This window comes from Aquarana catesbeiana, linkage group LG03 (assembly GCF_042186555.1).
Source record: "Aquarana catesbeiana isolate 2022-GZ linkage group LG03, ASM4218655v1, whole genome shotgun sequence".
Lineage (NCBI taxonomy): Eukaryota > Metazoa > Chordata > Amphibia > Anura > Ranidae > Aquarana > Aquarana catesbeiana.
In genome coordinates this window covers 520263031-520286453 of record NC_133326.1, presented here as the reverse complement: position 1 = coordinate 520286453, position 23423 = coordinate 520263031, and the positions used below count along the sequence as shown (strand labels likewise).

General features: G+C 43.1%; 1 protein-coding gene across 1 annotated transcript in view; it reads right to left on the bottom strand.

Annotated features, from left to right (window-relative positions):
* Positions 1 to 23423, bottom strand: part of POLR3B (RNA polymerase III subunit B) — a 179488-nt gene that overhangs the window by 48723 nt on the left and 107342 nt on the right. The window contains exons 20-23 of the mRNA XM_073621205.1: positions 20936 to 21145; positions 6973 to 7131; positions 5787 to 5904; positions 5001 to 5143 (exon numbers count right to left, since the gene is read on the bottom strand). Coding sequence (XP_073477306.1) covers positions 5001 to 5143; positions 5787 to 5904; positions 6973 to 7131; positions 20936 to 21145 — 630 coding nt within the window. The remainder of the gene's footprint in view (positions 1 to 5000; positions 5144 to 5786; positions 5905 to 6972; positions 7132 to 20935; positions 21146 to 23423) is intronic.

Genomic DNA, 23423 nt, shown 5'->3' with positions numbered 1-23423 from the left:
ACCTTACCTGCTTGCAGCCTGCTTTGAGATGCTGGGACATAATCAGCACTGAACACCTGGGACAGTCAGTCAGCATGTGTAGGTTTGTGCTCTTGGCAGCCCCCGGTGGTCACAATAGGCATAGCATGCATTTACCTTAAAGGAGAAAAGCCACTAGAACTCAAAAATTCTGTGGAATCTCCTCTTACCTTATCCAGCCGCAGGGTGCTGTTTACACAGACCCAATCTTCACCTCTCACGGTGGGCGCCGTTTGAAAAAACCGTCAGAGACTGGGGCCCCCATCAGTAGGGGGATCCAACAGTTCTGGGACCGTAAAGCACCTCGCCAGAAATTAGGAAGTTTAAAGCCATTTTCTGATCTGCGGGGTCCAGCTCTCTAAAAAGAGAAGCATTACGGGTAAAACCTCGTTTCTTCGGACACGAGGCCCGGGTACCATTCAATTCGGCCATGAAAAGAGACTTTGAATGGATCCGGTTCGCCTGGCTTGCCCCAGTATAGGATCTTAGGATATTCCCTTTGGAGCTCAGCACAGGACATCTTTACACGTCCATCACCTAAGACACTGGCGTAAAAACTGAGGTATCCCTGCAAGGGGGAGGGATTATATAGGGGGTTGAACTTCCTGATAGGGTGTGCCAGTGTCCAATCACCAGTGATACCTATATAACCCATCAGTAATTACTGTGGCTCTGTGTCCCGTGATGTTCGAGAAAGAAAATGTTTTTACTGGTAATGGCAGCGATCTGTAATTTTAAGTGAGACTGCGACATTGCGGCAGACAAATCTGACCCCAAGTGACACTTTTTGGGGACCAGTGACATTATTACAGTGATCAGTGTTAAAAAAAAATGCACTAATCAATGTGTAAATGACACTAGCAGGGAAGACTAGGGGGCCAACTGTGTTTCCTGGGTGTGTTCTGTGTGGGGGATGGGCTCACTGGGACAACACAGAGATCGCTGTTTCTGATCACTAGGAACATCAGATCTCCATGTTGTGCCGTCAGAATGGGGATCCACCTTGTTTACCTGGGCAGATCCCCGTTCTGCCTCTCTGAGCATCGAAAGCGGGACTCGCATGCTTTCCTGCTGGTACGCCGTTTTGCGCAATAGAGTTGCCCTGCCGCGGTATTTGTGCGGTGGGCGGTCTTAAAGTGGTTAAACAAATCCTCTCACATAAGTTGTACCTGTTTATCTGCAGTCTTCTCTTCTACATCCATTCAAAGTCCAAAATTTAGAGCTTGTCTCAACGGTCAAAATAAAGGGGGCGGAGAGCTGAAGTTAGATTCTGCAGAGCTCAGTAAGAAGAGATCTGAGAGGTGATTGGAGGAACACAGAGGAACAACGCTGAGGCTGATAATCAGCTGGATATCCTTCCCCGTCACCATTTTTCTCTTGGTGTCAGGAAAACTTGTCAGAAGTGACTTATGCTGATAGAGAAATGAAGCAGTAGACAGAAATTACACTTAGTGCTCTTAATTGGGACAAGCGCACACTACTGAGGGATATGCTTTGTTCATATATTATGTCCGAGGTTTACAATCACTTTAAATCAACACTCTCAGACACTAGGTCCATTTTTAAATGGGTTGTTTCCCTGATGGATTTAATGTATTCCATGCTATATAGCAGACATGATTAGAGTGGAATATTCAAAACCTTCAAGGTGAGTGGTGGCAAATTTCATCCGCAATTATGTGAAGCAATATTAGGCCTATATACTCTTGCGCTTTTACCATAATCCCCCCCCCATGACAAATACCCATATTTGCCTAACCTAAAATTAATAGCTAAATCTGTTGGAAATTATATTATCTGCAACAGAGAAGAGGTAGGAGGCGGTATCAATATATAGGATGCGGTCCTGTATTGAAATGCAAGTCGATCACTTACACTTAAAAGCCAATCAATTTAGAGGCTTTCTTCTTCATGTTTGTGTAAGTGACCATGCGTTTTTGGTCCCATAGACTTTTAAAGGTATCATAAGCCTTCCAACCTGCACCTTGTGTTTTTGATCTGTCAAAAATGTGCATTGATCATGTAGTTTCATGGTGTCATTTGTTGCCAGTACAGAAAATCTTCACATTCCTGTGTAATAAGTTTATGTGATTCTGCCCCTATGGAGCTTCAAACAATGGGTGATAAAACACTCAGGTGTGAACAGATCCTATGAGAATCTTCAGCTTGAGTGCTGTTATGTTTCGTGCAACATAACACTCAAGTGTGAAGATTTGCTATGCCATAAGGAACATCTACATAATTGAGCCCAAGTCACACTCCAAAAAAAACCTTTTGCCCCTTCCCTTTTTTTGGTTTTATCTATGTTATCATAGGATGTGGGTACCTTTACAGACTTTTTGTAAGAAACAATTCCTTCCTGAGCGTTTGACCTTATCCCCTTCCCGCCAAGCGTACGCAGATGTGCGTACTCGGCTTCCGGGGTTATACCGGGATGATGCCCGCAGCTGCAGGCATCATCCCAGTACTGTTTTTTAGAGTCGGCGATCGGCTTTCCGGGTATGTCCGATGAGGCTAAAAGCCACTCGGTTGTTATACCGGAGGAGCGGGAGGGGACATCCCCCCCCCTCCCGCCGCTCTTACCGGGCTTCCTGTTCCATCGGGAGGCCCGATGACCAATCGCCCGCCTCCGGCAGCTGGGAACGGACTGGAACGAAGTTGTAAGTGGCTTAGTTCCAGCCTCCTAATAGTAAACACGGAAGCGATGTCACTTCCCGTTTACTCGGCTGCCAATGGTGCCGGTTTAAAAAAAATATACAGTATTCAGAATCGCCGAAAACGGCGATCTGAATACTTTGAAATGCAAAGGAGGGATCGGGGGTCTTTTAGACCCCCGATCCCTCCATAAAGAGTACCTGTCACCACCTACTACTGTCACAAGGGATGTTTACATTCCTTGTGACAGCAATAAAAGTGATCAAAACATTTTTTTATTTTAAAACACTGTTTATTAATATAAAAATAAATAAAATAAATAAGAAGAAAAAATGTTTTTAAAGCGCCCCCGTCCGCACGAGCTCGCGCAGCAAAGAAAAACGCATACAGAAGTTGCGCCCGCATATGTAAACGGTGTTCAAATCACACATGTGAGGTATCCCTGCAATCGTCAGAGCGAGAGCAATAATTGTAGCACTAGACCTCCTCTGTAACTCTAACCTGGTAACCGTAAAAAAAATTTTAAGCGTCCCCTATGGAGAATTTTAGGTACCGTAGTTTGTCGCCATTCCACGAGTGCGTTCAATTATAAAGCGTGACATGTTTGGTATCTATTTACTCGGCGTAACATCATCTTTCACATTATACAAAAAAATTGGGGTAACTTTACTGTTTGGTTTTTTAAAATTCATGAAAGTGCCCCTTTTCCCAAAAAGTTGCGTTTAAAACACCGCTGCACAAATACCATGTGACATAAAATATTGGAACAATCGCCATTTTATTCTCTAGATTCTCTGCTAAAAAAATATATATAATGTTTGAGGGCTCTGAGTAATTCTCTAGCAAAAAATACGGATTTTAACTTGTAAACACCAAATTTCAAAAATAGGCTTAGTCATGAAAGGGTTATACATTCTGAGCATCTCATGTTGCTTAATTATTATACCATAGTAATAAAATCACCAGTGAACATAAGTAAGCAAAGACCTGCCCCTCCACTGAGATGACCATGATGGCGACTTTAGTTACGCTTTAACTGTTAAACCTTCCGATTTCTGTTGCTTGCAACCAGGACAACAGTATTTCAAAGAATTATCATCTCCTGCTTTTGCAGTGACTCCCTGCATCTCCTAAAGGTCTGCCAAGGGCTTAGGTCCAAATACAGTCAACCTGTTGCACAGAATATGGCATCCCAGGTAAAGCCCTTATGTTTACTGCACAAGGGTTTTCATATTTAGTTTAGATGTTACACATATTACAGCACTTAAACTGAACACAGGCATATATACAGCAGCACCTAGGCCAGTGATGGCGAACCTTTGCACCCCAGATGTTTTGGAACTACATTTCCCATGATGCTCCGGCACTCTGCAGTGTAGATGAGCATAATGGGAAATGTAGTTTCAAAACATCTGGGTGCCAAGGTTCGCCATCACTGGCCTAGGCTGTATGTGGTAGAGGCAGCAATGGCACAAATGAGTATGCTACATGCACATGTTCTGATAATGAAGGTGCTGACAGAAGGCGACAGCAGTGTGAAGGGGTTAACTGTTGCTGCTCCTTAACTGTCCAGTCACAGAATTGGGACAGGGAGGTAACCTGGCTATGTAAACAAGGCAGACCGCCATTCTGTCAGTAACAAGAACACGGATCTATGCTTTCACAGCGAGTATGCACAGGCTAGGAACAGTTATCCCTTTGATCACCCCTATTAACCCCTTCCCGGTCAGTGTCATTAGTACAGTGCATATTATTTCGGATCTGATCGCTGTATTAGCGTCACTGGACCCCAAAAAGTGTCAGTTAGGTGTCCAATTTGTCCGCCGCAATATCCCAGTCCGTCTATAAGTCGTTGATCTCCATCATTACTAGTAAAAAAAAAAAAATATTAAAAAATTTCAGTTTCTAACCGCTATAACGTTCGTGCAAACCAATCAATATTTGCTGATTGGGATTTTTACCAAAAATATGTAGCAGAATTCATATTGGTCTAAATTGATAAACAAATTAGATTTTTTTCAATTTTTTTTTTATTGGATGTGATTTATAGCAGAAATTAAAAAAATATAGTAAAAAATTGTCAGTCTTTTTTTTGTTTATAGCGCAAAAAATAAAAACCGCAGAGGTGATCAAATACCACCAAAAGAAAGCTTTATTTGTGTGGGGGGGGGGGGGGGGGGGGAGGACATACATTTTGGGTACAGCGTCGCAGGACCGTGATCATCTGGAGCAGAAGTGGTTAAAACAAAAAACAAAGCTTCACAATCACTTGGATGTTCGCAAGAAGAAAAAGAAAAAAAAAAAAAAAAAAAAGAAAAAAGGATTACCTTTTTGTCCATGTCGACTGCTGAATTTGTCACCGATTTCTGGTCGTCTTGTTTGTCTCAGCAGGATCTTGATCAGAAAGGCTTCTTCTGCGTTTGAGGAAATCATGACTTTTTCAATATAAGACTCCGTAGACCCCTTATACCTAGGGGAATGTTAAATAAAAAAAAAAGTGTTGTATGCTTTTCAGGTTACTTTCAAACTTGAGTTCACATCCATAGATTTCTCAGTAACCTGTTTCTCAGAATGATGTGAAAGACAAGAAAAATAAATAAAACAAGTGACAGAAATACAAACACACTGATGGGTAATCTAAACAATACAAGCAGTTTTCTTAAAGTTCATCTGTTTTCCCCTGGGAATATTTCCATTTACTTCCTGTCCCAGAGACACAGAGAGGAAATGTCTCCAAAGAGGGAAATCCCCTCCTAGGCAAGCTGCAATATAATAAATGTTTGCTTTTGCATTTAATACCACTTTAGGAATAACAGAACTTAAAAAAAAAAGTAAAAAAACAAAAAAAAACCAAAACAAAACCTAAAGTCGCTGAAAATGCTAGAGTAAAAAAATGATCTTGTCCAGCAGAGTTTACATCCTCTGGCGCTCTTAACCCATGTTTTGCTGGACATTAAGAATTGCAACTCAGGCTGACACAGACCCCATGCCGCCCCATCAGCTGCTTTAAGCAGGTACCCACCACCTGTGAGGTTACATGTAGGTAGAAATCCTGTTAAGTTTGCAATCTGGCATTTGACTTTACTTGCACAAAAGTTGACAAAGTGACTTACGTTACAGGAACATCCTTATATTGTGGTTGCTGCGGCCCAGTGCTGCCCTCTAGAGGAGTCTGGGTGACAGTCGGCATAGATTTATTCACCAGGACCTGCTTGTTTTCCACCTTTTCTCCTGATCACAGAAATGTGCACCATTAGACAATTTTCAATACTAAAAAGGTCAGCTCATCTTTGATCAAAAACAAAAAACACCAATTGCACAAACCATTTCATACATTAAAATTATTAAACATGCTTCTCCACTTAAAAAAATATATATATAAAAAAAAAAAAAAAAAAAAAAAAAAAAAGAAAAGAAAGGAAAATGTTGCTTCCTTACAATATGGTGGTGCATCGATACACTACTGGTGCACAACATGCCCCTTGAAAGGCTATTAACAGCTTCTATGACTGATTCACTGGTTTTCAAAAAAGGCTGCACAAGTCAAATTTTAGGCATCCCTGCAGCAGGAGTTTTAGTGGCCAGATACTACCTAAGCACTGCAGACACTGCAGCTGACTGATTTGAACACGGGATTGCCCAGGTGGCCAAAATGAAGGTAGTCCCTCCCATTCAGGAGTCTGCCTGAGAAAGGGCATGGTGAAAATGAAACTGCAATTGAAAAATGTATCAACCTACCATCGATAACATATATAGTTCATATATAGTTCAATTAGGATTTTTTTCCTTTTAGTGTGGAGTCATACTTTAAGGCTTTATGCACACGACCTTACAGCAGAGCCCGCATAATGATATTCTTGGGACCTGCTGCCACCACTTACAACTTCCCATGGAGATGCATTTGGAGAGGCGGCTGTAGATGGTTGTGCACAATTGGTTGCGGAAATCATCCCGTGAACGCCTAGGGTGACAAAGCTCATTTAACCGTCATGCATATATGGAGGAACAGTGTTGTCACCCTAGGGCAGGACTAAAGGACACATCTCGAATTCTTCTTCAGAACATGAAAATGCGTTTTGTAGTTCACAGAAATAGCTGGAAAGAGAGCCAACTGGTATTCGCTCACACAATTTCTATCAGGATTAACAGGTACATTAGCAGACAAATAATGGCAAGTAAAAGAGGTTCATTTTTTTATATACACGAAATGTGAAGAATGTTCGTTACTTTTTGACACTTCACACAGTAGAGATATTGCATTAAACTACAAAAGGTTTTTGTGATAGCTGGATTCTTTACCTGGTGAACAAATTCCATCCGCATCTAAAATTTCATGTCTCCATATTTGTTTGCGTGTAGTGGCGTCCAACATGGGTCCCATAACTTTATCAAATGTCTGATTGCTGTAGCGTTTCAGAGTGCATTTAGCATTTTTGTAGACGAGACATCGTCCAAAGCCTAGGAGGGAATAAATTTACCTGTTAGTCTTTACATTAAAAACTAAACACCAAAATTAATTTTATATTACAGTATCTCACAAAAGGGAGTACACCCCCCTGAATTTTATAAATATTTTATTATCTCTTTATGTGACGACACTAAAGAAATGACACTTTGATACAACATACAGTGGCTTGCGAAAGTATTCGGCCCCCTTGAACTTTTCAACCTTTTGCCACATTTCAAACATAAAGATATAAAATTTTTATTTTTTGTGAAGAATCACCAACAAGTGGGACACAATTGTGAAGTGGAACGAAATCTTTTGGATTTTTGAAACTTTTTTAACTAATAAAAAAATGAAAAGTGGGGCGTGCAAAATTATTCGGCCCCTTTACTTTCAGTGCAGCAAACTCACTCCAGAAGTTCAGCGAGGATCTCTGAATGATCCAATGTTGTCCTAAATGACTGATGGTGATAAATAGAATCCACCTGTGTGTAATCAAGTCTCTGTATAAATGCACCTGCTCTGTGATAGTCTCAGGGTTCTGTTGAAAGCGCAGAGAGCATCATGAAGACCAAGGAACACACCAGGCAGGTCCGTAATACTGTTGTGGAGAAGTTTAAAGCCGGATTTGGATACAAAAAGATTTCCCAAGCTTTAAACATCCCAAGGAGCACTGTGCAAGCGATCATTTTGAAATGGAAGGAGTATCAGACCACTGCAAATCTACCAAGACCTGGGGGAAGGGGAGCTGGGCCAGCACAGAGAGTAATCAGACACTCCCAGGAGAGGGAAGGGCTATGATGTGCAAGAAGGTAGGGGCTGTGCTAGGGAATTAACTTTCACTGAAGTAACCAAATTATTCATCAAGTTCAAAAGCACATTGCAAGAGATTAAATAATTTTTTAATTTCCATAAACGGTGCTAGAAAGCAGTCATTTTGAAGAGGAGTTGGTCATTTTGAGTTTGTTAAAAGTCAGCAGCTACAAAAACTGTAGCTGCTGACTCTTAATAACACACTCACCTGTCCCAGGATCCAGCGATGTGCTCACCCGAGCTGTCCCTTCCCTCAATCTTCTCTCCCCACCAAAAGCATTTCAACTGTGGGCACCTGGCTAGGGCAGCTTGTGGCTTCACAGCTGGGTGCCCACTACGCAATGAGCGAACCGTGCTGCGCATTGCGACTGGTCCCACAGTCTTCTGGGACCTGTGACGTGTAGGCAATCCAGGCAGAAGTGGGCGCAGGTACCTGTCAAAACCAGGTACTCGCTCCCCTCTCAAAAAAAAAAGTGCCATTTGGAGAAGAGGAAAGTGCCATTTGGAGAAGAGGAGCGGGGAGGAGGTCTTAAAGTGGAACTTCCCCTGTTGGGTGGAGCTGCGCTTTAAGATGGATTTTCTGTGCTTTTACTTTTCTTTTTGGTTGGTAACATGGTCTCTTAAAACTGAACCTCATGAATGGCTAATAATGTATCTCAACTGTCATTAGGCGAGAGAGATGCAAAGTAACTGCATTGAGCCACTGAGAGCTCCCTTTAGTGGCTAAAAGGTACAGATGTCTATATTTAAGCCTCCTTCACAAAGGCAATCATATGCATACATTACGTGCTGAGTGGAGCCGTTGCTGTTTGCATGTATTCGCAGACGCCCAGCGTCGCTCATCCATCCCTAACCACAGGTAACTGCTGGATATGCAGATACTTGCAAACACGCACAACGATGACTTTGCTCAGCCTGTCATTTCTTTGCACATACTGAGCAGCTGCAGTTATTTGTAAATACCTGTGATCCCAGCCGCACAAATCTGCTGATTTTTGCCTCAGGAAAATGCGGTTTCTGAGATAATCGCCTGTATAAAGGAGAACTTCATACAATAGAAATATGATGGCACAGGCCTGTGAAAATCACATGAAAAATTACTTAACTCTTAACACTGCGACCGCACCCAACATTGAAAACACCATACTAGAGGTCCATGCGACATGCGATTCCAGCTTTGCCTTCTATTTATGTTCATCAGTCTGATAACAATGTTACCATTTACGGTTTGCAAAGCAAATTCCATTCTCACCTTCATAGTCTAGCTAATTGGACAGAGGGCGAACTAGTAATTAGTGAGAAATAAATTAGGCTCTGGTCAAAAAAGGCACAGATCACCTTTACACCACTATTATACACAGCACACTCATTTTCCTTTTATTCCTTGTTTAGACAAGATGGTTACATCGGTTGCCAGGCTGCTGTAAAATGATGCCCAGAAATGTATCTTACACATTAGCGTCTGCTGTTACCCATTTTTCTCTTTTGCGGCTCAGTCAATACGACAGGAATTAAATAAGTGGGTTTTTTTTTTACTCTCTTTGGTAAAACAGAACCCTTAAGAAAATGAAAACTTGCTTCTCTTCGTCTATTGTGCGGATTCTATGGCCAATTGATTGGCAGTGTACATCCACACAGCTCTTTTAGGTGTGTTTGCGTTGTGCTGTAGGATCCTTTCTTGGGCAACAAAAGTTATATTTAAGTTGTATGGAGTGCTGGGGGTGCAACAGTGCCATCATCATACATGTCACTAGGCAGAGGAGTGTTGAGAGCCTTTATTTAGGTTTCTGGACCCCGGGTTTCATCTCACTGAACAATGAGATGGAGGAGTCTGTCTATTCAGTGATGGTAATTGGAGGTGCCATTCTTTTGTTGAGAAGTGGTGAAGCTTGATTTTGTGTGTGTATGTGTCATCTTTGAGTTTGTTTAGCTGGCTAGAGCTGTCTGGCATGTCAAATCGATCTTGGGGTCTTCAGGCACTGCTATCTCCAATACCTATTCTACTATGTATAGCAGGTGCCTGTCTTTTTTTTTTTTTTTTTTTTTAGTTATGTACACCAATAATTTATGCATGAAAAAAGACACTTGCATCTAAGCTAAAAAAAAAAAAAAAAAAACCAAGAGTGGAGGGATAACGTGTGCATACGTTTGCAAGCTTTAACTGTTACCCGTGAGATAAGGATTTTTGTACTCAGTGTAAAATCCATCTCTTGGAGTCCATTGAGAGACAAGGGAAGAACTAAACTTTTGAGTTATAATACAACCTACAGAAAGTTATGAACACTGACAAAAAAAAAAAGTGTACGCCTGCACAGAATAAACCCTTCCACTATTAGCATGCCTTGTAGCAAAGCAGTTCAAAAAGCATGATCATAAACACAGGACTCCTAGAAAGGAAATCTACACAAAAATTTAATTTTTTTCCTTTAATTAAGGGACACAGAAAATCTTAAATAAGTTCACGTAATAAAAAATAAATAAATAAATATATATATACACACACACACACACACACACACACACATACATAGGGGATGGAAAATATTCAGACCCCCTTAAATTTTTCACTCTGTTATATTGCAGCCATTTGCTAAAATCATTTAAGTTCATTTTTTTCCTCATTAATGTACACACAGCACCCCATATTGACAGAAAAACACAGAATTGTTGACGTTTTTGCAGATTTAGTAAAAAAGAAAAGCTGAAATATCACATGGTCCTAAGTATTCAGACCCTTTGCTGTGACACTCATATTTAACTCAGGTGCTGTCCATTTCTTCTGATCATCCTTGAGATGGTTCTACACCTTCATTTGAGTCTAGCTGTGTTTGATATACTGATTGGACTTGATTAGGAAAGCCACACAACTGTCTATATAAGACCTTACAGCTCACAGTGCATGTCAGAGCAAATGAGAATCATGAGGTAAAAGGAACTGTCTGAAGAGCTCAGAGACAGAATTGTGGCAAGGCACAGATCTGGCCAAGGTTACAAAAAATTTCTGCTGCACTTTAGGTACCCAAGAGCACAGTGGCCTCCATAATCCTTAAATTGAAGAAGTTTGGGACGACCAGAACCCTTCCTAGAGCCGGCCGTCCGGCCAAACTGAGCTATCGGGGGAGAAGAGGCTTGGTGAGAGAGGTAAAAGTAGAACCCAAAGATCACTGTGGCTGAGCTCCAGAGATGCAGTCGGGAGATGGGAGAATGTTGTAGAAAGTCAACCATCACTGCAGCCCTCCACCAGTCGGGGCTTTATGGCAGAGTGGCCCGATGGAAGCATCTCAGTGCAAGACACATGAAAGCCCGCATGGAGTTTGCTAAAAAAAACACCTGAAGGACTCCAAGATGGTGAGAAATAAGATTCTCTGGTCTGATGAGACCAAGATTGAACTTTTTGGCCTTAATTCTAAGCAGTATATGTGGAGAAAACCAGGCAGTCCCAACAGTGAAGCATGGTGGTGGCAGTATCATGCTGTGGGGGTGTTTTTTTAGCTGCAGGGACAGGACGACTGGTTGCAATGGAGGGAAAGATGAATGCGGCCAAGTACAGGGATAGCCTGAACGAAAACCTTCTCCAGAGTGCTCAGGACCTCAGACTGGGCCAAAGGTTAACCTTCCAACAAGACAATGACCCTAAAGCACACAGCTAAAATAACAAAGGAGTGGTTTCACAACAACTCCGTGACTGTTCTTGAATGGCCTAGCCAAAGCCCTGACTTAAATCCAATTGAGTATCTCTGGAGAGACCTAAAAATGGCTGTCCACCAACGTTTACCATCCAACCTGACAGAACTGGAGAGGATCTGCAAGGAGGAATGGCAGAGGATCCCCAAATCCAGGTGTGAAAAACTTGTTGCATCTTTCCCAAAAAGACTCATGGCTGTATTAGATCAAAAGGGTGCTTCTACTAAATACGGAGCAAAGGGTCTGAATACTTAGGACCATGTGATATTTCAGTTTTTCTTTTTTAATAAATCTGCAAAAATGTCAACAATTCTGTGTTTTTCTGTCAATATGGGGTGCTGTGTGTACATTAATGAGGAAAAAAATGAACTTAAATAATTTTAGCAAATGGCTGCAATATAACGAAGAGTAAACAATTTTAGGGGGTCTGAATACTTTCCGTCCCCACTGTATATTATATATACACACACATTTTTTGCAGATAAAAAAAAATTAAATTTGCTTATATTAGGAGCCTGAAGAGCATTGCTGATCAGGGGGGTGCATGGTCAGGCTCCTGCACACTCTCAATACAGCTGTCTGCCCATACTTCTCATAAGGGCAGACATTTACTGAAGTCCAGTATCAATAAACTACGAGAACGCTCAGCGGTGCCCTTGCAGTTCATTGAGAACTACAAGCAGTCTGCCACAGTGGAAGGCAGGACTTGTAGTTAATTCATTCACAGAAATAGGAGAATAAATGATGTGGCTGTATGGGAGCACTGTTCTAAAATTGTGACAGCCAGTGCTGGGGGAAGAACCCCTACCCATCGTTACAATAGGGGAGTTGGGGGGTCTGCTGCTTTAGTAACATGTTACACAATTAAATAAGGAATCCAATATGGGTGGAAAATCTTCTAGTGCGTGATTCATCAACATGGAAATCTTGAGGTAGAAATGGATGAAATACTCTTACCAGAACAGGTGGATTCGAATGTCAGAGACACTGAATCAAACAGGCTTAGAGATCCAAAAGGATGGCTATCCTGGAGGGAGATGGAAGTCCCGGATCTCAAAGGACATCTCCTTTTCGCTCGACCAGCTGCAGCGATGACCATCAAAAGGGAACCATGTGGGAAAGATGGAAATATCCAGATCTCGTATCAGGTCCCAAGAGTATGGGGAGAGAAAAAAATTGGAGTGCGCCAATGGTGCAGATCAAAAGGTAAATTTATTGGGTCAAACCAATATACAAAATAATAAAAGCGTGATCACGTAGAGTAAAATCAAGCATAGGGAATAATGTCCCTTTACCGACGCGTTTCATCCAATTGGACTTCTACAGGGGCATCAAACTGTTCTCCTACACTGTTAAAATTATATATATAATGTACAAATAACACAACCAATCAGAATCAATGGATCGAATCAGAAGGTGGCTTGGCTGGTGATAGGACAGAGAGGAGTCAGCTGTTGTAAATCAGACGTCCAAATCAGGAGTCACAATAACCAATGAAGAAATGGCCCAAAGATCCCAACCAATAGCCCACTTGCTCATAAGAATCGTGTGGCGATAGATCATACATTGGCGGCAAACACCGCGTGTGAAAAGCCTGTGAAAACAGAATGTTTGTTGCTATTGTGGGCCTCTCTGCCAAATCAGACATCCAGAAATCAAACACGTGAAACAAAGAACACGTGACCCCGCCGCTCAGCTGTGGCCACGTGACTAAGGGCGCCAGCGGTGCAAGAACGCGTGCGGCGTGATAACACGCCCCGCACGAACAATAGCAAAGGACACATGACCGCGTCGTCAGACTGCGGTCATGTGATCTAAGTGCCAGGGACGTGCTTCCGCAGGACGGTCCAGCGCATATAATGGAGGATGTCGTCTATGCTTTCAGGAGACCTGAAGTGGCTCTTTGGGCTCGTTACATAGACGACATCCTCCTCCTGTGAAAGGGGGACTTCACCTCCTTTGAAGAATTCATGACCCTTCTGAACTCCAATGATCGTGGCATACGGTTGTCCTATGAAGCCAGTCACACCTCTGTACATTTCTGACCTAGACCTGGAGATCAGTGTTCATAACCGACGCTTTGAGTTTAAGACATTTTAAATCCACCGACCGGAATGGTTATATTCCAGTGGATTGCTGCCATCATCCGCAGTGGCTAAAATCAGTTCCTCGCAGCCATTTTCTCAGACTGCGACAAAACTGCACACACATAGCCGATTTCTTTACCCAATCCCAAACCCTTAGGAGTAGATTCATCGAAAAAGGTTATGCTTCCATCGAATTGGATGCCGAGATCAAAACGGATTGCATCCATCAAAAGAAAATTCTTATTAGAGGTTAATTCTAAGAAGACCATGGATGATAAGTCAAAGTGGTCCTTTTTTACCACCTACTCAGTTCAAGCAAGACAAATTCGCAGTATTTTTAAAAAACACTGGGGTGTCCTGCGAAACTACAGATTTTTGGGACCTGTCAATCCTGAACAGGCAGGAGTTGTCTTCAGGGGAGCCCGATCCTAACATTATTGACCCACCCAGAAATATCTATTTTTTTTCAAAACTGTAAAGGTTTTTTTCCTTGTAGGAAATGCAGGGTATGTCTCCACAATACTAGTGGTAGACGCAAAACTGAGACCTTTCAATCCACGGTTGTGCAACGGATATATTCTATGAAACACTTCACTACTTCTGCCACTCAATTTGTAGTTTATCTTCTAACATGTCCGTGCAAAAAACAATACATAGGTCATACTAAAAGAACTTTTTCTATTCGAGTAGGTGAGCATCTCGCCAATATTCAGGCGGGCAAGACCAACCACACAGTCCCTCGACATTATCTTACACACCACAATCGAGACCCTACAGGCAGTTTTTAATTATCAATAAATTCGTCCCCAATTGGAGAGGCGAATCTCGTATCCGTGGTGTCTCTAGACTCGAGACCTATTGGATATTTGAGTTGCGGTCCTATTTGCCTCATGGGATGAATGTCGAATGGGACATCAGCTCCTTTATCAATCAGGCCTAGTGTTTCCATTAGACACACCATTTGTCTTGAGAGAGAATAGATATTCTTCTGGTCAGGGATCATATTTTATTAGTGTCTCTGATTTTTGTCATCCTCTTTGGCTCCCAAATCAAATATGCTTTATGTCCTTTTTATTGCTAATATATTTTGCATATTCCCTATTTTTGTATACGTTACAATTTGTATTTTTACATATTGTATTTTATATTAATATTTTGTACATCTCCTTATTTTTACATATATGTCATGTATTCTGTACATGCAACCTTCATGTGTTTTACATTTAGGATTCTTCCATTTATCACATCACAATATTTTTTGTCTAGGGTTCATTTAGATCTCTTCAGTTGGGATTTTACTTTTGTTATTACATGGAATTATCTGTTAATCAGATGTGGTAGCTCATTTTGACATCTCTGACATGGCTTGACATAATATATGTGGCTATGTCTGCTCTATTTAGGTTATACTGCCATACGTGTGGGTTCCGCTTGGGTGACACCTGTGTACAGTAGCTGAGATTGATCGGTGGCCGTTTCCTGGTATCACCCAATTAGAGCTTGTAACGCAGGCACGTGCTCCTGAGACAGATGTTCCCGACGCATTATACGCGCCGGGCCGTCCTGCGGAAGCACGTCACTGGCGCTTCTCAGATCACATGACCGCAGTCTGATGACGCGGTCATGTGTCCTTTGTTATTGTTAGTGCGGGGTGTGTTATCACGCCGCACGCGTTCTTGCACTGCTGGCGCCCTTAGTCACGTGACCGCAGCTGAGCGGCGGGGTCACGTGTTCTTTGTTGCCATCCGTGCGTGGCACATCGTTACGCACGTGTTTGATTTCTGGATGTCTGATTAAGCAGAGAGGCCCACAATAGCAACAAACATTCCGTTTTCGCTGGCTTTTCACACGCGGTGTTTGCCGCAAATGTATGATCTATCGCCACACGATTCTTATGAGCAAATGGGCTATTGGTTGGGATCTTTGGGCCATTTCTTCATTGGTTATTGTGACTCCTGATTTGGATGTCTGATTTACAACAGCTGACTCCTCTCTGTCCTATCACCAGCCAAACCACCCTCTGATTCAATCCATTGATTCTGATTGGTTGTATTATTTGTACATTATATATATATATATTTTAGCAGTGTAGGAGAACAGTTTGATGCCCCTGTAGAAGTCCAATTGGACGAAACGCATCTGGCAAGGCACACTATTCCCTACACTTGATTTTACTCTACGTGATCACGCTTTTATTATTTTGTATATTGGTTTGACCCAATAAATTTACCTTTTGATCTGCACCATTGGCACACTCCAATTTTTTCTCTCCCCATACTGTTGGGACCTGATACGAGATCTGGATATTTCCATCTTTCCCACATGGTTCCCTTTGATTGGGAACCATGGTCGAGCGAAAAGGAGATGTCCTTTGAGATCCGGGACTTCCATCTCCCTCCAGGATAGCCATCCTTTTGGATCTCTAAGCCTGTTTGATGCAGTGTCGCTGACATTTGAATCCACCTGTTCTGGTAAGAGTATTTCATCCATTTCTACCTCAAGATTTCCAATCACGCACTAGAAGATTTTCCACCCATATTGGATTCCATATTTTATTGCACTATGGGACTTTATCACTTAATTTGTCCATAGTAGACAATATTCATGAGTAATGAACTTAATTCACATATATTTTTGGTTTTGTTCTTTTTATGTCACAGTGGACACCACCCACTGGTCACTGAACTCTATTTGTTCACATTTCGGTTCTGCTTTGTTTTAGTGCTACATTTTCTACTCTAGTTCACTTTGAATATTGGTCACATTTGTGTGTAGCAGCTTTGAGTTTTTTACACTGGGTTAGCGCAGTGTTACCACTGTTTTTATTATGTTACACAATGAAAAAGGATGTAATATGTTATTAAAGGTAAACGCATCATTTAAACTCTTTGGGATGTCCAAAAGCATACAATATCAATATCATATTAACAGGCTCAAGAAGACAACAAAAAAAACTAACTAAAAACACTAGGAACTGCCCTGAAGCTCAGATGAGACCTCAAGATCCACTTTATAGAGCTTGTGTAAACAGAAGATCAGGTCACAACCTTGCAACAGGGCATAGTGAATACGTGTCACAATATTCAAGCAAGTAAATGTGTTAAACTTTAACATTGCTCAGATTAATAGAAGTAGGCTAGAAATAATTGAAATACAATGTGGAAATTAATGTATGATTTTGCATTTTAAACCTAGATACAATTTAACAACTTGCCTACTGGGCACTTTTACTCCCTTCCTGCCTCTGCAGCACTATATTTTCACACAAATAGAGCTTACTTTGGTGGTATTTAATCACCACTGGGTATTTTTTTTGCTAAACGAAAAAAAAACAAAAATTAAAAAAAAAAAAAAATTATATTTTTATAAGTTTTTGTTATAAAATTTTGCAAACAGGTAATTTTTCTTCTTCACCGATGTGCGCTGATGAGGCTGCACTGGTGGGCACCATTGGGGCTGCACTGATGATCAGGACACAATGCTGAAAATCGGCAAGTGTGTTCACATCATGATCAGCTGTGATTGGACACAGCTGATCAAGTGGAAAAGAGCAGCTGTGATTGGCTCTTTACCCCGATCTGTGATCAGCTGTCTGAAAGACACAGCGACCACAGAGTACGATGTGTGTGTGCCCCAGCGGGCCCGGAACTGGACAACAGCGCTGTAACCGTCATTTGGCTATAGAGCAGTCGGGGAGTGGTTAATTTATCCCATTGAGTACCTAAGCATATGTTATTCCCAGAGCGTTGCATGCTTTTTCACATTTTTTTATTGCCCATGGATTGGACCCAGACTAGACTTGTTACCTTGCAAACCAAGTGTATTTTGTTATTCTTAATAATTGTAACCTTTTGTTGTACCCACTTACGTTACACTGGACTAAAAACGGTCAACTGAATCATATGGCTGTGTTACTCTACCGTTTGAAAAAAAAAAAACAAACAAAAAAAAACAAAAAAAAAAAACAAACGGAAGAACCAGGGCTTTAGGCCCCTTTCACACGGACGGATAGGATTGTGCTTTTAGCTGCATTTTCTACCGCAGCTAAATGCACACAATGCTTTCCTATAGCCCCATTCACACACTGCGTTTAGCTGCGTTTTCATTACATGCAGTTTGGTGCGGATAGAAAAAAATAGAATTGACTGCGTCCAGGAGCGATTTAGCGCAGCTATCCGCACATAACTGCAGGTAATCGCAGTGCACTGTGTCAGCTGCAGATAGCAGCTCTGAGATGGCTCGCTCATCGGGAAAGGAAAAATATGGGTTTTCCTTTCCCAATGAGCGACAAGCATGCGGATCCGACTTGGATCCCCGCCAATGCCAGGCACTGTTTGGTATGTTTGGTACAAAATTTTAAATAAAAAACCGGCATGGGATCCCCTCCAAGAGCATACCAGGCCCTTCAGTCTGGTATGGATTTTAAGGGGAACCCCTAAGAAGAAAAACGGCATGGGGGTCCCCCTCAAAATCCATATCAGACCCTGCGGGCTCCCCCCACCCCAAAGCACCCCGTCTACATGTTGATGAGGACAAGGGCCTCTTCCCGACAACCCTGGCCGTTGGTTATCGGGGTCTGCGGGCGGGGGGGGGGGCTTATCGGAATCCAGGAGCCCCCTTTAATAAGGGGGCCCCCAGATCCCAGCCCCCCACCCTATGTGAATGAGTATGGGGTACATCGTACCCCTACCCATTCACCTAGGAAAAAAGTGTTAACAAAAAAAAACACAGTAGACAGGTTTTTAAAGTTATTAGGCAGCTCCGGGGGTCTTCCGACTTCAGGGGTCTCTCAGGCCTCTTCTCCCCTTCTCTGGTGTTGTTTCCGTGCTCTCTGGTTCTTCTCCCGGGCTCCTCCGCTATCTTCTGCTCTTTTGCTAGCGGAGGAGCCCAGTCTTCTCAGACGTCTTCTTCCCTCTTCTCTTCCTGAGATGTTGACACGACACTCCCTCTCGCTGTAATGCCGTGAGCGAGGTCCGCAACAAATTATATAGGCATGGGGCGTGGCCACTGGGAGATGTCACCCAGGTGAGCCCGCCCCTTATGTCGTCACAGTCCCATCATGCCCCGGGACTGTGACGACATAAGGGGCGGGGGTCAGCGGGTGACATCTCCCGGTGGCCACGCCCCATGCCTATATAATTCATTGCGGACCTCGCTCACGGCATTACAGCGAGAGGGAGCGTCGTGTCAACATCTCAGGAAGAGAAGAAGGAAGAAGACATCTCAAAAGACCGGGCTTCTCCGCAAGCAAAAGAGCAGAAGATAGCGGAGGAGCCCGGCAGAAGGAAGAAGGCACCGGAGAAGAACCAGAGAGCGCGGAGACGACACCGGAGAGAGGGAGAAGAGGCCTGAGAGACCCCCGAAGTCGGAAGAAGACCCCCGAAGCTGCCTAAAAAAACACTTTAAAAACCTGTCTACTGTGGTTTTTTTTATTGACACTTTTTCCTAGGTGAATGGGTAGGGGTACGATGTACCCCATACTCATTCACATAGGGTGGGGGGCCGGGATCTGGGGGCCCCCTTATTAAAGGGTGCTCCGGGATTTCGATAAGCCCCCCGCCGGCAGACCCCGACAACCAACGGCCAGGGTTGTCGGGAAGAGGCCCTTGTCCTCATCAACATGGGGACGAGGTACTTTGGGGTGGGGAGGCCCCCATAGTGAGGGCATGCGGCCTGGTATGGTTCAGGAGGGGGGCGCTCGCTCGTCCCCACCCCCTTTTCTGACCGACCAGGCTGCGTGCTTGGATAAGGGTCTGGTATTGATTGCGAGGGTGACCCCTGCACCGTTTTTCCACCCCCGCGCCGGCTTAGGAGTTCCCCTTAAAATCCATACCAGACCGAAGGGCCTGGTATGCTCTTGGAGGGGAACCCATGGCAGTTTTTTATTTAAAATTTGGCGTGGAGTTCCCCCTCAAGATTCATACCAAACAGTGCCTGGCATTGGCGGGGATCCAAGTCGGATCCCCATTCAATACGAGTCGGTACCCTATCGGGTTGCTATGGAAATGGCAAACCGCAGCTAAACGCAACTGCAACTAATCGCACTGTACAAATGCAGCTGATCTTAGTGCCTGGAGTCTTGAATTTCACGGAAAAAAAAAAAACATGCTTTTAACTGCGGCAGAATAGCAGTCTGTGTGAAAGGCGCCTTAATGTCTATGTGGTTAAAGTTAGCAACTGTGTCACAGTATAGCAAACTGGTCTCTGAAACAGAAGATCATGACGATCTAGTACCTGTGACACAGGTCCTGAAACACCTCTGTATCCAGGCACTGTGGGCTAAGAAGTCTGCCAGTCCTTTTGCTACGCCCGGGATGTACTGTACATGTCCAACAAGGCTGGAGCATGAAGTTTTGGCCAGAACAGGATCCAATCTACTCTCTTGCAGTACTGAAACTTCGGGCCAAGGGCAGGGGTTCCATGGCAAAGAGTAGGAATCACTGATGTGCTAGGAAGACATGTAAGCAAGCCTATTTATTGTCCCCAAATGCAGACAGTACCTGGTGAAGGGAGGCGATAACAGATTTGGTAGATTCCAAGTGGAATTTTCCAGAGCAAGTATGGGGGAAATGCTCCCTTTGGGTTTGGAAATGGTAAAGAAGATTGAGTAAAACCTCTAGCACCTTGTGCCACATGAACTGGGGCAAGGATACCTTGGTCTACAAGAACAGAGAGGGCTCAATGGAGACCTACTAACCTGTGCATTTGGAACATTGGAGGCGATAAACTGAAAAAAAAAAAAGGCAGGTAGCGAAAGCATCAGCCACCTTTGTGGGTAAATGGGGAGCCAAGCTCGGGGGGGGGGGGCTTAATGTGCTAATGAATATTTGAAATAAATCCTGTTTACATTACATACATTTCAGGTGCAGTAATGACATCAATTTGGTCTCTGTGCTTCTCTATGTAGTGCAGGAAGATTTGGAAGTGTTGTCCTGAAAGCATCATAGTATCATGCCTCAGTACTCCTCTAAAGAGCCCTCTGCACGGATGCAAGCATTGGGTTATTTCTTTTTGAAGAGTTATGCAAATGTCAAAATGCCTTAATGTGTGGATGTCAGTCCGGAAGAATGGTGTTCTTAGGCAGACTGCACAATTCCCACATGTAATACTGCGCCTCCATGATTATAACTAAAATCCAATAAAGAGGAATTTTCCAGGGAAGTCAGGCTGGAGAGGAAAGGGCAAGATAATGCTGAATGTCCTTGAAAGGTTAGTTAGAAAAGTTACTCACCTCTATCTAGAGAAGCTTTATTTAACACAAGGGCATCTTCAATGTCATACCCGCTATAGCTCATCACTGCCACTGTAGCATTCTGTCCTGCAGGAAGTTTCTCAAAGTCTATAAGCTCAATAGTCTTGGTTTTAACCATTGGCCGCTGAGGGTATGCCAGTAAATACATCAGCGTGTCAATTCTGTTCCTCTGGTTGTATCCAATTGTACCTGATCAAAAAAAGAGAAAACAAAATACAAGCTATAAACATTTTCTTTCAGCTTTGAGATTGTCTGTGCACAGTAGTTTAGCTAAAGCACTCACTGAAAAATGAAAATCCCATTAAAATTGATCTTAAAAATGTATTCTCACTTTTGCAGCCAAATCTGAGAAAACCCTCTAAAGCAACCATTTTCAACCAGGATGTCGTGGCACCCTGGGGTGCCTTGGCAAAAATGCCTAAAAATGGCTAACTAGCCAGCAAGGTGGATAAAGTCTGCCTTCTTGTTACACAAAAGGCACAGGTTTTATTGTGCTGGCCAGCTACTGGCATCTTCTTCACCCTAGAAACAAAAAAAATAAAAGGAAACTCACCTGTCCAGGGATCCAGCGCAGTGCTTATCTGAGCCAGCTCTTCGCCGGTCTTTGGGTCCCCGGCACGGGCATGTTTACATTAGCAAACCGGCTGCGACTGCTTGGGGCTCCAAAGCCGGCTTCCCACTGCACATGCATTATGTACTGCGCTTTGGAAATGGTCCAGCAGCCTTCTGGGACCTGTGACATGTTGAATTGCCACTCGAATGGCCGTGGCAATCGACCCGAAAGTGGGAGCAGGTACTTTCCAAAACCAACTACCTGCTCCCCTCTCCCCCCAAAAAATAGAAGGGGAGGAGGCAGCAGACCTTCCTCTTTTCGGTGAAGTTCAGCTTTAACAACCAATGACTAAAGGTGGACATCAGGTGCCTGCCTGTACAGCATCCTTGTTTGCCCCTCTCTACCAGCACAGGGATCACATTAGCAGAGAGAGGGAGGGAAATGTTGGGAGAAGAAAAACACTAGATTAGTAGTCAGTAACAGTTTGCAAAGGTAGAAAATTAATCTAATGTTGGCTGGCCCATGTATGTGGATGCTGCTGTGATATGAAAAACTTTTGTTTAAAGATTAAGTTCACCTTGGAACACCTTACATGTTCCACCCGCTTTTTGAGTGGCTCATGCAACATGTTCCAGGATCTGCACCCAGCACGTCTAAATCTTCTCTCTGCACCCGCTGTCACAATTTGAAAACAGCTCGGCCTCACCCACACAGCCGCGTCATTCAATCAGTTTCCTGTGAATGGATAGACTGACTGCAAGTACTATCATCCATTGCAGCTGACGGCTTGTATTTCTCAATGAATTACAAGGGTGCTGGTAAGCACTCTGGTAGTTCACGGATTCTTCCTGCTCCCAGATAAAAACTTGCCTGTATAGGAGGTACAGGCAGACAGCTATCATGAGAATCTGTAGGAGCCTGAGATTGCACCTGTGATCTGCTAATCGTGGGTGCAATGCTTTGCAGTCTCCTTAGAAAAAAATATAATAAAAAGGCGTAATTTTTTTTACCTGCATAAAAACTTAATTTTTTTTTTTTTTCAAAAGGTGAATTTAGCCTTTAACATTTTAGAATTTGATGCAAAATTTTAAAGGGTGCCTTGACTAAAAAAAAGTTTTAGAAACGCAGCTCTATATTACGTGTTCCTATTCAAACAACATATCTAAAAAAAAAATCTGCCAGCACAGTACATACAGGGTTAAAGTGATTGTAAACGTTCAGATTAACCACTTGCCTACTGGGCACTTTCACCCCTTCCTGCCCAGGCCTTACATTTTGAAAAAAAAAAAAAGAAAAAAAAAAAAAAAAATTTTTCTCAGTTTCTGTCAGTACATTTTGTAAATAAGTATTTTTTTCTCCTTCACTGTTGTGCGCTGATGGAGGGACTAATATGGGCACTGAAGCATGACACTGATGAGCAGCACTAACTGGCATCACTAATGGGCACTGCTGGGGCTTTACTCTAATCGGGGTACTGATGACCAGTGCCCTGATTACCTGTCCTGGCCCCCCCTTTGAGGAGATGCTGCTGATCGTCTCTCCTTGCCACACACTGTCAGTATGAGGCAAGGACAGCAGATAAATGGCACTTCCGCATTTACATGTGACTGGCTAAGATTGGACACAACTGATCACATGGTTAAAGAGCCGTGTTATCTTTACCGAGATCGGGGTAAAGAGCAGCAGTTCTGGGACGCTGTCATATGACGTCCTCCCATAACAAGAGCCGCACCGCTCCATCATTTGACGGTGGGTGGGCGGCAAGTGGTTAAAATATTAAGCTGAGCCAACGAAGAGGGAGAGACCCGAGAGAGCCCCTGCTCTCGGGCACAGTGCTGGATTGAGATGGAGCTCAAGTAAGTATAAGGAGGGGGGCTGAGGGGTAGTTGCATACTAATGTTTTTTTTTCAACTT